Consider the following 12570-nt stretch of genomic DNA (forward strand, 5'->3'; position numbering starts at 1 on the left):
CCAATATTCTTACATCGTTATTTAATACCATATTCTCCAGCTAGATCTCTAAGATCAACAGATCAGCATCTGCTCACCATTCCGTCTTTGAAAATAATAGGCACTAGAAGACTACAATTTTTTTTTATCCTAGCACCCTAGCTTTGGAACAAGCTACCAGTTTTATCTACGTGCTGAAACCTCTTTAGAAAAATTTAAAAGCACACTAAAAAGCCACCTATTCAAAGATGCATATGAGTCATAGATTGGATAACTTTTTCTATCAACAATATTAGGATCAAACAATTAAATTTGACCAGATATTATTTAAAATATTTTTTAATTACCCTCCTGATGTTGTTTCCCCTTAAATATTTTTCTATTCCTTAAATAATTGTAGTTCACCCCCTCTTTCCTTATGTATCACTATCTAGTATGTATATCAATTGTATGTTTATTGGTATAAATTGTTTTATCTTGTCCCCTAAAATTATTATTGTTATATGCATTGAAAATATTTGATATTGCATTTACATCAAAATTTTAATAAACTTGAAACTTGATTTAATATACCACCTTTCTGTGGGAGCAATCAAAGCAGTTTACGAATACTATATGCAGGTACTTTTTTTTCTCTCCCTAGTGGGCTCACAATCTAAGTTTTGTATTTGGGGCAATGGAGGGTTAAGTTAAATGATAATTAGTATCCTCTCCCATCCAGATCAGCCTGGTTTAACTGATTAGGAATCTTTCCTGCCTGGTTTGTTTGTTTGTTGTCTGGTTTGGAGGTAGGAATTAAATTTAACACTTATACAAGCATTTGTTAATTTTATTTTTACCACCTTTATTATTGAATTCTACAGCATTTTTTGTAAAGTTATCTAGTTTGTACATCATAATTATCTGACAATTATCTTTTACTTTGTAGGAAGTGCTGTCAGCCATCACATTAATGAAACCACTGTTGAGCTGCCCTGTAAGTGGGGACAGTGAGAAAGCATTCTGGTTTACAGCTCCACAGATAATCACAGCCTTAGTTGTAAGTATCCTGGCCATGCTATAGCTGTAACACTGTAAGTGTCCTCATAATTAAACTATGACAGAAGTGTTCAGATGCTTCTCTTCCCTATACAGGGGTAGCATTAACAGCTGCAGCAGCAGATGAACTCTGCTCCCAGTGCTGTGATGCCAAATAACGTAGACAAATCTGTTCTCAACTCAAGTCATTGCAGGCCACTCCCAAATGAATATACAGTTAGTCATCGACTTACGACGCAATTGGTTCCGACTGCTAGGTCGTAAGTGGATCAGAACGTAAGTTGGCCTATGTTAAATTAAGGCAAGAATATTAGACTGGGTAATATTTTAATCATCTTAAAGCAATATGTTAACAACATTTTCTTTCTAAGTCAAACAACAATACAAATGTGGAAAAACAGACAAAAAAAAGAAATACAGTACAGTAAAGTACATTTAAGTCATGGCACCACTGGTGCTTGGCTGCAGATTGTCGATATCTCCTTCATCAGGCGAGGCTGCGGACCCAGTGATGGGTGGATTTGCTCTTTTCATAAACATAGTGAGCTTCGTCTGAATTGTTTGCTGTTTTTTTCTCTTCATAAATTTTGCAATAAGGATGAAATGTGTCGCGTGCCATCCGTTCAATCCTCGCAAATCGTTCAATGTTTGGGTCCATGTCTTCAAAATGGGCAAGGAGTTTATTCAGTAGATATAAACCTTCTGACAATCCTTTTGTGGTGAACATTTGTTGTGGCGCCTCATCCTCTTGGTCTTTCTCTAATTCTCTTATTTTTTCTTCCGCCACTCTTTCTTCTTCTAACTCTCAGCTTTTCATTCGTAAGTTCCCCTGATTCCTGGTCTAGCAACTCCTCAACATCTTCCATTTCACATTCCAATGAAAGGTCCTTTGACAGTTTCACTATTTCTTCACAAATCTCATTAAGTTCTTGTTCACTGTTAAATCCAGCAAAGGTATTCACATAGCGCTTAACACACTTCTTCCATACACCATTCATACACTTTTCCGTCATTGAGTCCCAAGCAGTAGCAAGATTTTTTTATACACTTAAGAATGTTATACTGTTTCCAATAGTCACGTAGTGAAAGTTCAGGGTCAGCATCTATAGCAGCTATGGCTTGGGTGAAAGTGGTTCTGAGATAGTTTGCCTTCAAAGTAGCAATCGCCCCTTGGTCCATTGGTTGAATAAGTGGTGTAGTGTTCGGGGGCAAAAATAAAACTTTCACATTGGGATAGAGATCAGCTAAGTGATGTGGATGTCCAGGCGCATTATCAAGCAACAGTAAAATTTTGAAGGGAATTCCTTTCTCCAAACATTACTCACGCACTTGAGGAATAAAACAATTACTGTACCAATCCTCAAATAAAGCCTGGTTCATCCAGGCATTACGGCTTGATCTATAATAAACTGGCAAAGTGTGCTTGTTCACATTCTTAAATGCATGTGGATTTTTAGAATGGTAAATTAATAAGGGCTTCAACTTGAACCCATTGATATTCCCTCCAAGCAGTAAAGTGAGTCTATCCTTGTGTGCTTTAAATCCTGGCATGCTTTTGGCTTCTTTGTGCATGTGTGTCCTGGCATCCACTTCCAATATAACCCTGTTTCATCCACTTAAAAATTTGCTCTGCCAGGTAACCCTCCACCTTGATTATTTCTTCTAAACTAACAACAAACTTTTAGCTCCTTCCTCATCCGTATTCGCTGCTTCTCCAGTCACCCGAACATTAAGCAACTGGAATCTATTTTTAAACCTCTTAAACCAGCCAGTACTTGCCATAAATTCTTGACTGTAGTCTTCTCCAGCGTGTTCCTTTAAAGTCCTAAACAGACTTCTAGCCTTTGACTGTACTGTAAAGAGGCTTAAGGGCATCTGCTTTTGAATCTGATCTTCCATCCAAATGTTTAACAAGTTCTCCATTTCATGGATGGGCCCAGTACATTGCTTCGTAATCACTGTTGACCACAAAGGTGCAGAACCTTTCACAGCTTCACAAATTCTATTTTTGTCCTTTATAATAGTCGACACAGTAGAGTGTGATAACTTTATATCACATGCAATCGCATTCACTTTCTTTCCTCCTTCATACTGTTTTATTATCATCATTTTGGTGTCCAGATCTATGGCCTTTCTTTCCTTTTTGGAAGGCTGAGGAGTGGACAGAGACAATTTCCTCTTCGTTGACATTTTTACAGCATGAAATTGCCAAAAGAACTCATGTGGGGCAACACCCCTGCGTGTGTTATCACGCTGCGTTGCTAGACTTCAGAGAGCGGAAGTCGCGTCATAAGGTCGAACAGTCGTAACTTGGATAGGTCGTAAGTCGACGACTACCTGTAATTGGAGAAGAGTGCTACCTGCTATTAACTTATTGTGCTGATGCTATTAAGACAGAAGTGGTGATGTTTTCCAAGCATGGATGCCTTAGCATGGTCTTTGCCCTTCTTCAAGCAAAAAGATTCCCTTGGAAATAACTTGGAACGGTTTCTTGCTGCAGTGTTCCATGCCTTTGTAGAACCAGATAAGGCACATCTAACAATACTGGAATAAGAACACTTAATACAATGCAGAATTTTGCAAGTTTGTAGCAGACTTCTGATAGGAAGCATTATTTATCAGCTTTTTATGTTGATTAACATCTAGCTTAATGAGTGATGGCATGAATAAAATCAAATTTGGAGAGAAGTTGAAGGAGACAGAGAACTTCTGAGCAGCAGAATAAGTGGAAAGCCTGTTATATGGAAAACCATTGTGTGGTATGAGAGGCAAAAAAGTGATAATGTACAAAGTAAAATTGAGGCAGTAGTGATTAAAACCAAGGGAACTGTTTTTAATTGTTTTAACTGTTTTTAAGTGAGATCTCTCACTTAGGACCAGGTGCGGCCTTTGTTGGGGATCCAATATTGTAAGGCGTTTGTGCAGGTTTTTGAATTCAAGGTGCAAATGCTAAGGGGAAAGGTGGAAGAGGAAATTGGGAAGGAGGAGGGAAGTGTGGTAGGATTTGGTTGATAATTAGCTATTATTTCAGCTTCCCAGAGGTCATAGGTGAGTTTGAAAGTTAATGGGAGAGATCAGGTTAAATTTGTGTATTAGATCCTTGCCTAGGTACTGTGGTGAGAATGGGGTTGATGTTTTGAACATATGGATTGGTGAGATGGTTAACACCTCTTTACACAAAGATCTATTTCTTCTTGTGTGGAAGAAATTGGTCTTTAATCCAATATTGAAAGTATCTAAGCTAGATTCAACCATGGTGGAGACCTATTGGTCTATTTCAAATATACCTTCCCTGGGTACAGTGTAGAAAAAGTCATATGCCAGTAGTAAACTTTGTGAAAGACAATAAGGTGTTGGATGATGATCAGTCTAGATTCTGTAGATTCCATAGTACAAAATTCTTACCACCAGCTAAGTTCAAGAGTATACATAGTATACTAGATATGGACAAGATAGGTGTTCTGCTCCTAATGGATATGTCTGTCATCTTTGACACAGTCGTGAGCTTTTGTGCACCAGACTAGAGAGGGCAATTGTAGGAGGAATCCTCAGTAGGTTTAGATCTTACTTGGTGGGTAGATCATAGCATGCTAGACTGGGAAAAAGTTTTTTTATGCATGGCAGCTGGCTTGTGGAGTTCCACAAGGATCAATCCTGCCCCTGTATCTATTCAGTATGTATTTGGCATCATTATGCATAGTTATGAGAGCTGCTGGATTATGTTTCTACATCATGCTGAAGATGTCCAAGTGCTGTTAACACTTTCTAGACAGGCACCTTAGACAGTACTCAAGAAGAGCCTCATTTCAGAGATCAAGACAGAGATTTATACAACCTAGACAAAGTCAAGCCTCCAGTTCTTATTCCACATCAACCTCCAAGAATGTGCAATGATGTCAGGGCCAAAGTCTTCCCCTGAGGATAAGAGGAAGGCTCTCAGCATATGCCTAGGCACAGATCTCTTCTGCCTTCTGGGTGCTGGAGGTCATTCAGGGAGGGTACAAGCTAGAGTTTGCCCATCACTTTAACAGACTGGTTTGGGAACTCCCCAAAAGTCATTCGGTCTTAGCAACAGTAGAGACTTGAAGGAATTCATGCCATAGAGCCAGTGCCTCTGAAGAATCAGGCTTGTACAGATAGTTCATAGTACCCAAGAAAGGCTTAGAAGATTGGAAACCCATTCTGCATCTTGCACATGTCAGCAAGGCCCTGAAAGCTCTATGCTTTCACAGTGATAGTTCAGGGGGAATTTCTAGCTTCCCTAGACTACACAGAACCCTGCCTGCATATTTCCTGAACACAGGAGATTCCTGATATTCCATGTGCTAGAAAGACATCAGTTCTCGGCACTCCCCTTTGGGTTGGCAACAGCACCCTGTACGTTCACCAAGGTGATAGTGGTGGTAGCAGCGCATCTTCACAGAGCGTATTGCAAGTGCATCCATGTCTGGATGATTGGCTGATCAGAGCATCATTATCGGAAGGGGATCAAGAAGTGGCTTAAGTGGTCCAAGTCTTGCAGAGCCTGGACTGGATAGTGAATTTTCAAAAGAGCCAGCTGGTTCTGTCTCAATACCTGGGAATACTATTCAATATGGCATGCAGACAGAAGCTTTGTACTCACATAACAGACATGATGGCAAATCAGCACCGTCAATGTGGCACTACCTCCAAGTACTAGGCTTCATGGCAGCCACTATAGATGTGATCCCTTGGATGAAGGCTCAAATGTGTCCTCGCCAGAACACACTACTGTCTTGGTGGTCCCCCACAAATGGAATCTCTTCAAATTACTCTCCTGTGGACTTTGGAATCCTGTCACATTATGAGTTGGTGGTTCCATCCACAGTCATTATTATGGGGCATGCCCCTCAGAATAACTTTGTGGGTGATTCTCAGAACGGAAACCAGGTCGTTTGTTTGGCTGGGGACGCCATTGGAACAGACACACAGTCCAGAGGCGGTAGTCAGCATCTCAGAGCATCTCAGAGAAAGTGGTCCATTAACCAACTAGAACTTCATGCCATTTGATTGGCGTTAACAGAAGCTGGAGAAGAGTCTGGAAGGACAGGTGGTCCGAGTCTTCTCGGACAATGCTAGAGCAGTGGCATATGACAGTTGCCAAGGAGGTACCAAAGTGCGCAGCTGAGCCTGGAAGCTCACTTAATGTTCCGGTGGGCAGAGCTACACCTACAGGTGATCTCCACAATGCATGTAGCGGGAGTGGACAATGTCCAGAACGATTACCTCAGTAGGCAGACTATAGAACCAGGAGAATAAACGTTATCTGCAGCAGTGTTCCCATCCATTGTTCTTCGATGAGGTCAGCAAACTTTTGATCTGATAGCTATTAAGACCATTTTCCTTTTGACCATTACATCAATGTCTTGAAACTGGATGCCCTGTCGTGCAGGGAGCTCTTCCTCAAGATCTTTGAGCAGACTAGATGGACCATTTGGGTCTTTATCTGCCATCATCTATGTTACTATGATCTAGGAGACAGTAGTGTCTTTGTGCATGGTCCCGTCCTCTTTACTGAAGGTCATTTTGGTGTTTCATGTCAGTCAAGAGGTAAGATTATCAGTGTTCCAGATTACAGGGTCAAAGAAAAAGGACTGGATTCTGTGGAAGCTGGATGCAAAGAGAGTCCTCCTACATTTTCAAGAGGTCACCAGTGAGTTCTGACTGTCAAACCATTTATTTGTGCTCACCAGTCAGGCTAGACTTGGTAGACCGGTGTCTAAAGCAGCCATTTCAAAATGCATACAGGTGGCCATCTCATCAGCATATATTGCCTTTAGCAAGCTGTAAGGTTTGTTAGTCAGGTCCTCACAATATATGGTTGGTGGGGTCACTTGAGAGCGCCCTTACAAACGCCAGGTCCCAGGTTCAGTTCCCTCACTGAAGATTCACCAGGAAGTAGACTCAAATAAAAAGTACAGCCAGAGGTGATTGCATAAAGAATATATTATAGAAATAGGCTTACAGAAAAGCAATATTTATAAGCATTACAATTAAGTAGAGAGCAAAGCAGTTTCCCTGCCTTACAGAGTTCAGAGGCAAAGAGACAGAGAGTCTGAAGTTCTAAGGAGAGCCAGAGAGAGAGAAAGGGGGATGGGGTGATGGTCTAAGTTTCGGGTTCCATAGATAAAGAGAAGGATAGACAGAGAGATAGCCAGAGAGAGCTCAAGAGAAACAAGAGAGGACCAGAGTGCCTAAAGCCAAGAGAGGGGGGTGATGCTGCGAGGGGGCTTTTATAGTTTGGAAACTTATTCTGAATATAGAAAACTATTGCGCTTCAATAGAAGTTAAACTTCCCCCCTCCTTCGTAGACAGGAGAAAAATAGGTTGCAGTCATATGTAATTTCCAGTCTGTCTCTGACAATAGTTTCTGATTAACTTTAGTTATCTGTGCACCTGGACCCATTGTCCTAAGCACCCTCTTAATCAGACATTAACACATTAACACCTTTTAGATAATTCTGATTTAATCAGGGCTATTTGAAACCATCTTTTAGGGTTATATGAAACCATCTGCTTTCACTCGGGGTCTATCTGCATTCACATGCCAGTCAGATTGATATAATTTCCCATAGGTCTTCGCTGACATTAGTTATGCCAACTGAAAATGCTGAGTGCTAGCAATAGCTATGCTGACACAAGCAATCGCCAGTCTCCTTGAAGGCACATTCCACAGGAAACTTGGCTTCTTTGTGAGCAGAAGCTTGGGCGATTTCACTCAGGGATATTTGTATGGCAGTGACCTGGTCCATTCTGCATACGTTCTCCAAGTTCTACAGAGTGGACTTGGCAGCTCGGGAGGACATCATCTTTGGATCCTCAGTATTACAAGCAGGTGCAAAAGTCCCACCCTAGATTTTTGGGGCTGCTTTTGTACATCCCTACTTGCCAGAATGACACACCTATTGCACTAGAAAAAAGAAATTAGGGCCTGGATGCACTAAAGTCATCTGCCATATTGTCCCCCCAAAAAGTGAGGCAGGAGCAATGCCCACTCCCTCCTGCCTTGAAAACCCCCACACTCCAGACCCCCCTCCCCCCCGCAAAGATCACAGTCACCAGAAACACCCCCAACGTTCCCAACCCCTTTGAAGATTGTGGCCATCTGGCCCCTCCCCACACACATCCCAATCCTCACTTCCTGATAATGCCTCCCCCCCAACAACTTTTTAAAAATCAGCAGGAGGGATCCCGCTCCCTCCTGCCTTGGCCACCCGGAACACCCCCATACCCCTGACTGCCCATAACCTGGAACCTCACACACACACCCATGCTCCCCCTAATACCAAGGACCTCCCCTTCTAACCCCTCCCACCAACAAGTCTCTAAGAGAAAGCCTTGGGGGGGAGTCAGGTGAGAACCCTCTCCCCCCCAGCTCAAGCACACACCCCAACCCCCCACTCATACTGTTGTAGAAATCTGGCAATGGGGATGCATACTCCCTCTTGCCAGCAGGCCCGCCTCTTCTAAATGGTGGGCTTTCCCCTTTCCAGTGCACTGGGAAGGGCCTGTGATTGGTTCAGATAGCTAAGGCCTCTCCCATAGGAGTGGGCATCCCTCTTGCTGGATTTTTAAAGCAAAGTACGAGGGAGGGTTTGTAGAGGGTGTACTTGAGCTGGGAGGTTCTGACTTGACTCCCACCAGGGCCTTCTCTTGAGGACTTTGTGGGGTGGTGGGAGGTGTTGGAAGGGGGGAGCTCAAACAGCTGAATGGCAGGAGGCTGCTTCGGGGCTTCCCCTGCCATTCAGCAATTTGAGCTTCTCCTGCTGCACATGAGTGGAAGTCGCTTTTCCAGTGACTGATGGGGTGGGATTATGGCCAACCTCCTCAAAACTAATTTCATGCAAAGTCAGTTGATTGCCATTTTAAAAATTAGACAATTAATTGTCCCACAGCGATCCACAAGATCTTAACAATAATTTTTAATGCATTCGAGCCCAGGTTCTTACCTTGCCAATATCTTTTCTAGTAGATAGGTGTGTCATTCTGGAACCCTACCCTGTCAGACCTTAAGGGTATGAGGAATAATCTCTTGCTGTAAAGCATTGGGAAAATGTTTGAGCTCCATAAATGTTTCTGATTGCTATGGTTATTTCGATGTTTCGTTTGTTCAAATGTTTAGCATATTTGTTATTCTTTCAGAGCCTGCTTTGGTAAAAACTGAAGGGGGTAGCAGAGTCCTCTGGAGAAGGAGGAGAAGTTGAAAATCTGGAATGGATTTCTTATGCACGGCTTGCGAGCATGGAGAGAATACCCTACTCTCCAGAATGACACACCTATCTGCTAGAGAAAATATTAGCAAAATAAAAACCTAATCTCTTTTTATTCATTTATATTTCTCTCTGTTTACCCACTCTTCTTTCAAATAGTACATTTATTCCCAAGTATTCGAATAGTCTTATATGACCTAGTGCAGTGATGGCTAACCTTTTTGAGCCCGAGTGTCCAAACTGCCGCACAAAACCAAAGAATTTCCTCAAAGTGCCAGTACGTCAATTAAACCTTAATAACAAGATTTTAGTATCTAAAAACTCTTTATAAAGTTGCCTGAACTATGTAACATCATTTTTAAAGGTTGGAATCTTTGTATTGTCAGAGAATCAATTTGATTCACAATCCTTTGGTTTTCATTTCAATTTATTGGCAATTTATAATGTTTTAATGATTTCATTCAATTTAATGAATTTAGGAAGAATTTGATTCAGTTACACAATATATTTTAAATGTATTATTCACATAACATGTCAAATGTATCCTGAGTAAAAAAAAAGATAAACTTCTTAAAACTGTTAACTGTGTCAAGACTCGGTTTGTATTCCCAAAGAGTCTATACATGTTTTTTTGTAAAATTTACAATCAAATTAGAAAATAGTTAAATCATTACATTTCTAATAATATGATGTAAAGAAAACAAAAGAGCTTTCAATTAAACCAACCATTTTTATTGGAAATTCCAGATTGGAAAAGTCCCTTTTTTAAATAACATCTTTAAATAATATTTAAATAACTTAGAAAGTGTCTTAACTGCAAACTGAAAACACTGCTTCATGTAAACATATGCATTGGGCATGCTCTGAAAAAAATTAATGTGATTTTTGTTGTTGCATGCATGCTGATAACTTGTCAATCCTTGGCTCATAGTGCATTAATTTCAGAGCAACACATGCAGCACTCATGTCATCCGTTAATCTGTTTCTAGCATCAGATTTTATATGATTCAAAGCCGAAAACAGCTGCTCACAAGCATAGGATGACCCAAACAAAGTAAGAAGAGCAAGCCCAAGTGCTTTCATGGACTTAAAATTGTCTGGCAGAGAATTCCACGCTTTTAGGATTTCATTTTCAGAACTGCTAGCAGTGATTTCATTTGTCACCCTTTCACACTCAATACGTTCAAGAGCCGCACGCAGGTCATTGAATTTACTTTTCCAGATAGAGCTTTCTTGAAATTCCAGTAGCTCCATTTCCAAATTTTGAATATCCAACCACTGTAAGCAGGAAAGATCAAGATCTTCAAATGTGGACTTTTCTGGGGAAGTTATAAATGAAAGGGTTGTCTCCATCTTACGGAACTGAGAAAATCTTTTACTAAAATTCTCCTTTGCTTCGGCTACAATGGTGGAATATGCTTTGTGGATTTCCTGGTGTTTTTTATGACTGTCCACAAATGTTGTAGAATTATCCAAATGTATTTTTAGGTTGGGAAAATATTTTAGCTGTCCACTCTCAAGGTCTTTTTCAAAAACATGCAATTTTCTCTCAAAAGCTTTGATGTCACTAAACATGCTTTCTGCTGTTTTTCCCATGCCTTGTAATTTTTTGTTTAGTACATTAAAGTGGTTAGTAAAATCTGTAAAGAACATGAGGTTGGTAAGCCAGGCCATGTTGGTGAGTTGAGGATAGTCTTCCCCCTTTTCGTTCATAAATAGCCTAACTTCTTCCAAGCAGGCCACAAATCTCTCTAACACTCATCCTCTGCTCAGCCACCGGACATTATTGTACATCAGCAAAGTGTTATATTGTGCCTGAACCTCATCAAGAAGGGCTTGAAATTGTCGAAAATTAAGAGCACGCGCCATGATGAAGTTCACCATTTTTGTTACATCTTTGAGGACATCGTCAAGTTTTTTGCTGCTTTCTTTGGCGCAGAGAGCCTCTTGATGTATTATGCAGTGAAATTGAATCAGTGGATGTTTTGCTTCCTTAGCAAAGAAATGAATGAATCCTGATGTTGTCCCCACCATGCTAGGTACTCCATCGCTAGTAACTGAAACCACTTTTTCTGGACTTATGTCTAGTGTTGAAAAAGCCTCCATCACAGCATTGTGGATATCTATCCCTTGTGGTCTTCCAGGCAAAGACAGCAGTTTTACCAGCTCTTCTCTCATGATGTCACCAGTAGCATAACGCAAAATGAGCGCTAGTCTTGCATGGTTAGTAATATCTGTACTTTCATCCAAGCACATGGAGTAGAAGGGTGCTTTTTGTAAGTCGCAAGTAAGCTGTTGACTAACATCAGCAGCCATTCGCAGAACCCTATCTTTTGCAGTATTTCTGCTTAGCGGCATCTCAGAGATGCGCTGCACAATTTTATCCTTGTTTTGGAAATCATGGAAGAGTGAATTACTCCCAGCCAAAATTGCCTTGTTGATAAAATCTCTATCAGAGAGGGGCTTACCATGTTTTGCCATGCACAGTGAAATTTGAAAGCTGGCAACTGTAAGATTAGTTTTTGAAAGATAGTTGCTAAAACTAAGAGACTGGGAGTGATATTTCTTTAATTTTCCTACAAGGAATTCTTTTCTTTGAGCTAAACCAAGTTCAGCAACACTGTTATGGTTTGTCTCAAAGTGACGTTTGACACTTGATGTGCGAGACACAACACTTTCATTACACATAATACACAATGCTTTCCCACTGCGTTCAATCACTCCATATGTCTCTGTCCAGGCCTCTTGGAATGGTCTTCCACTATCTGTTTTTGCTTTTTTTGCTGTACTCATTTTCTTTGTTCAAGATTTCAAGTCTACAAAAAGATAACATTTGTATAATAAAAAAAATCTAATGAAGTGCTGTATACAAATCCGTCCCCATAAAAAAATATGTGATTGGGGAATTTTACTAATTGTAGACATCCATTTTGGTCAAAAAATATACTGTCTCACAGCCCCACGGCGGTTCAGGCAGCCGCGAGGAACACATTGCCAGGCAGGGCCGGACTGGGACAAAAAATAGGCCCGGGCATTTTAGGTTGAGCAGCCCAATCACATGACCTCACGCAGGCCCCGCCCATTGAAGTCCAGGGGCAGGGCTAAAATGCAGAAGCACACTTGAGAGGCACGGCCAGCCACTAATAAGAAGTGACTGCGATTCCCCAAATAAAATGACCTGCAAACTGGATTAATCGCATTAATGACTATACAACATTGGATTCATCACAATAACAACTAATTAAGAGGTGACCTGAGTGTATGGGAAAAGGACTTTTATTTTTCATTATTGGAGCCTTTGTTATTTTATTATGATGTTTAC

At 40.9% G+C, this 12570-nt stretch overlaps 1 protein-coding gene across 4 annotated transcripts in view; it reads left to right on the forward strand.

Annotated features, from left to right (window-relative positions):
- The window catches only part of URB2 (URB2 ribosome biogenesis homolog), a 132148-nt gene that overhangs the window by 74173 nt on the left and 45405 nt on the right, over window positions 1–12570 (forward strand). For all 4 annotated transcript variants that reach the window (XM_033938058.1, XM_033938057.1, XM_033938060.1 and 1 more), the window contains exon 6: window positions 908–1018. In XM_033938058.1, coding sequence (XP_033793949.1) covers window positions 908–1018 — 111 coding nt within the window. The remainder of the gene's footprint in view (window positions 1–907; window positions 1019–12570) is intronic.

This window comes from Geotrypetes seraphini, chromosome 3 (assembly GCF_902459505.1).
Source record: "Geotrypetes seraphini chromosome 3, aGeoSer1.1, whole genome shotgun sequence".
NCBI lineage: Eukaryota > Metazoa > Chordata > Amphibia > Gymnophiona > Dermophiidae > Geotrypetes > Geotrypetes seraphini.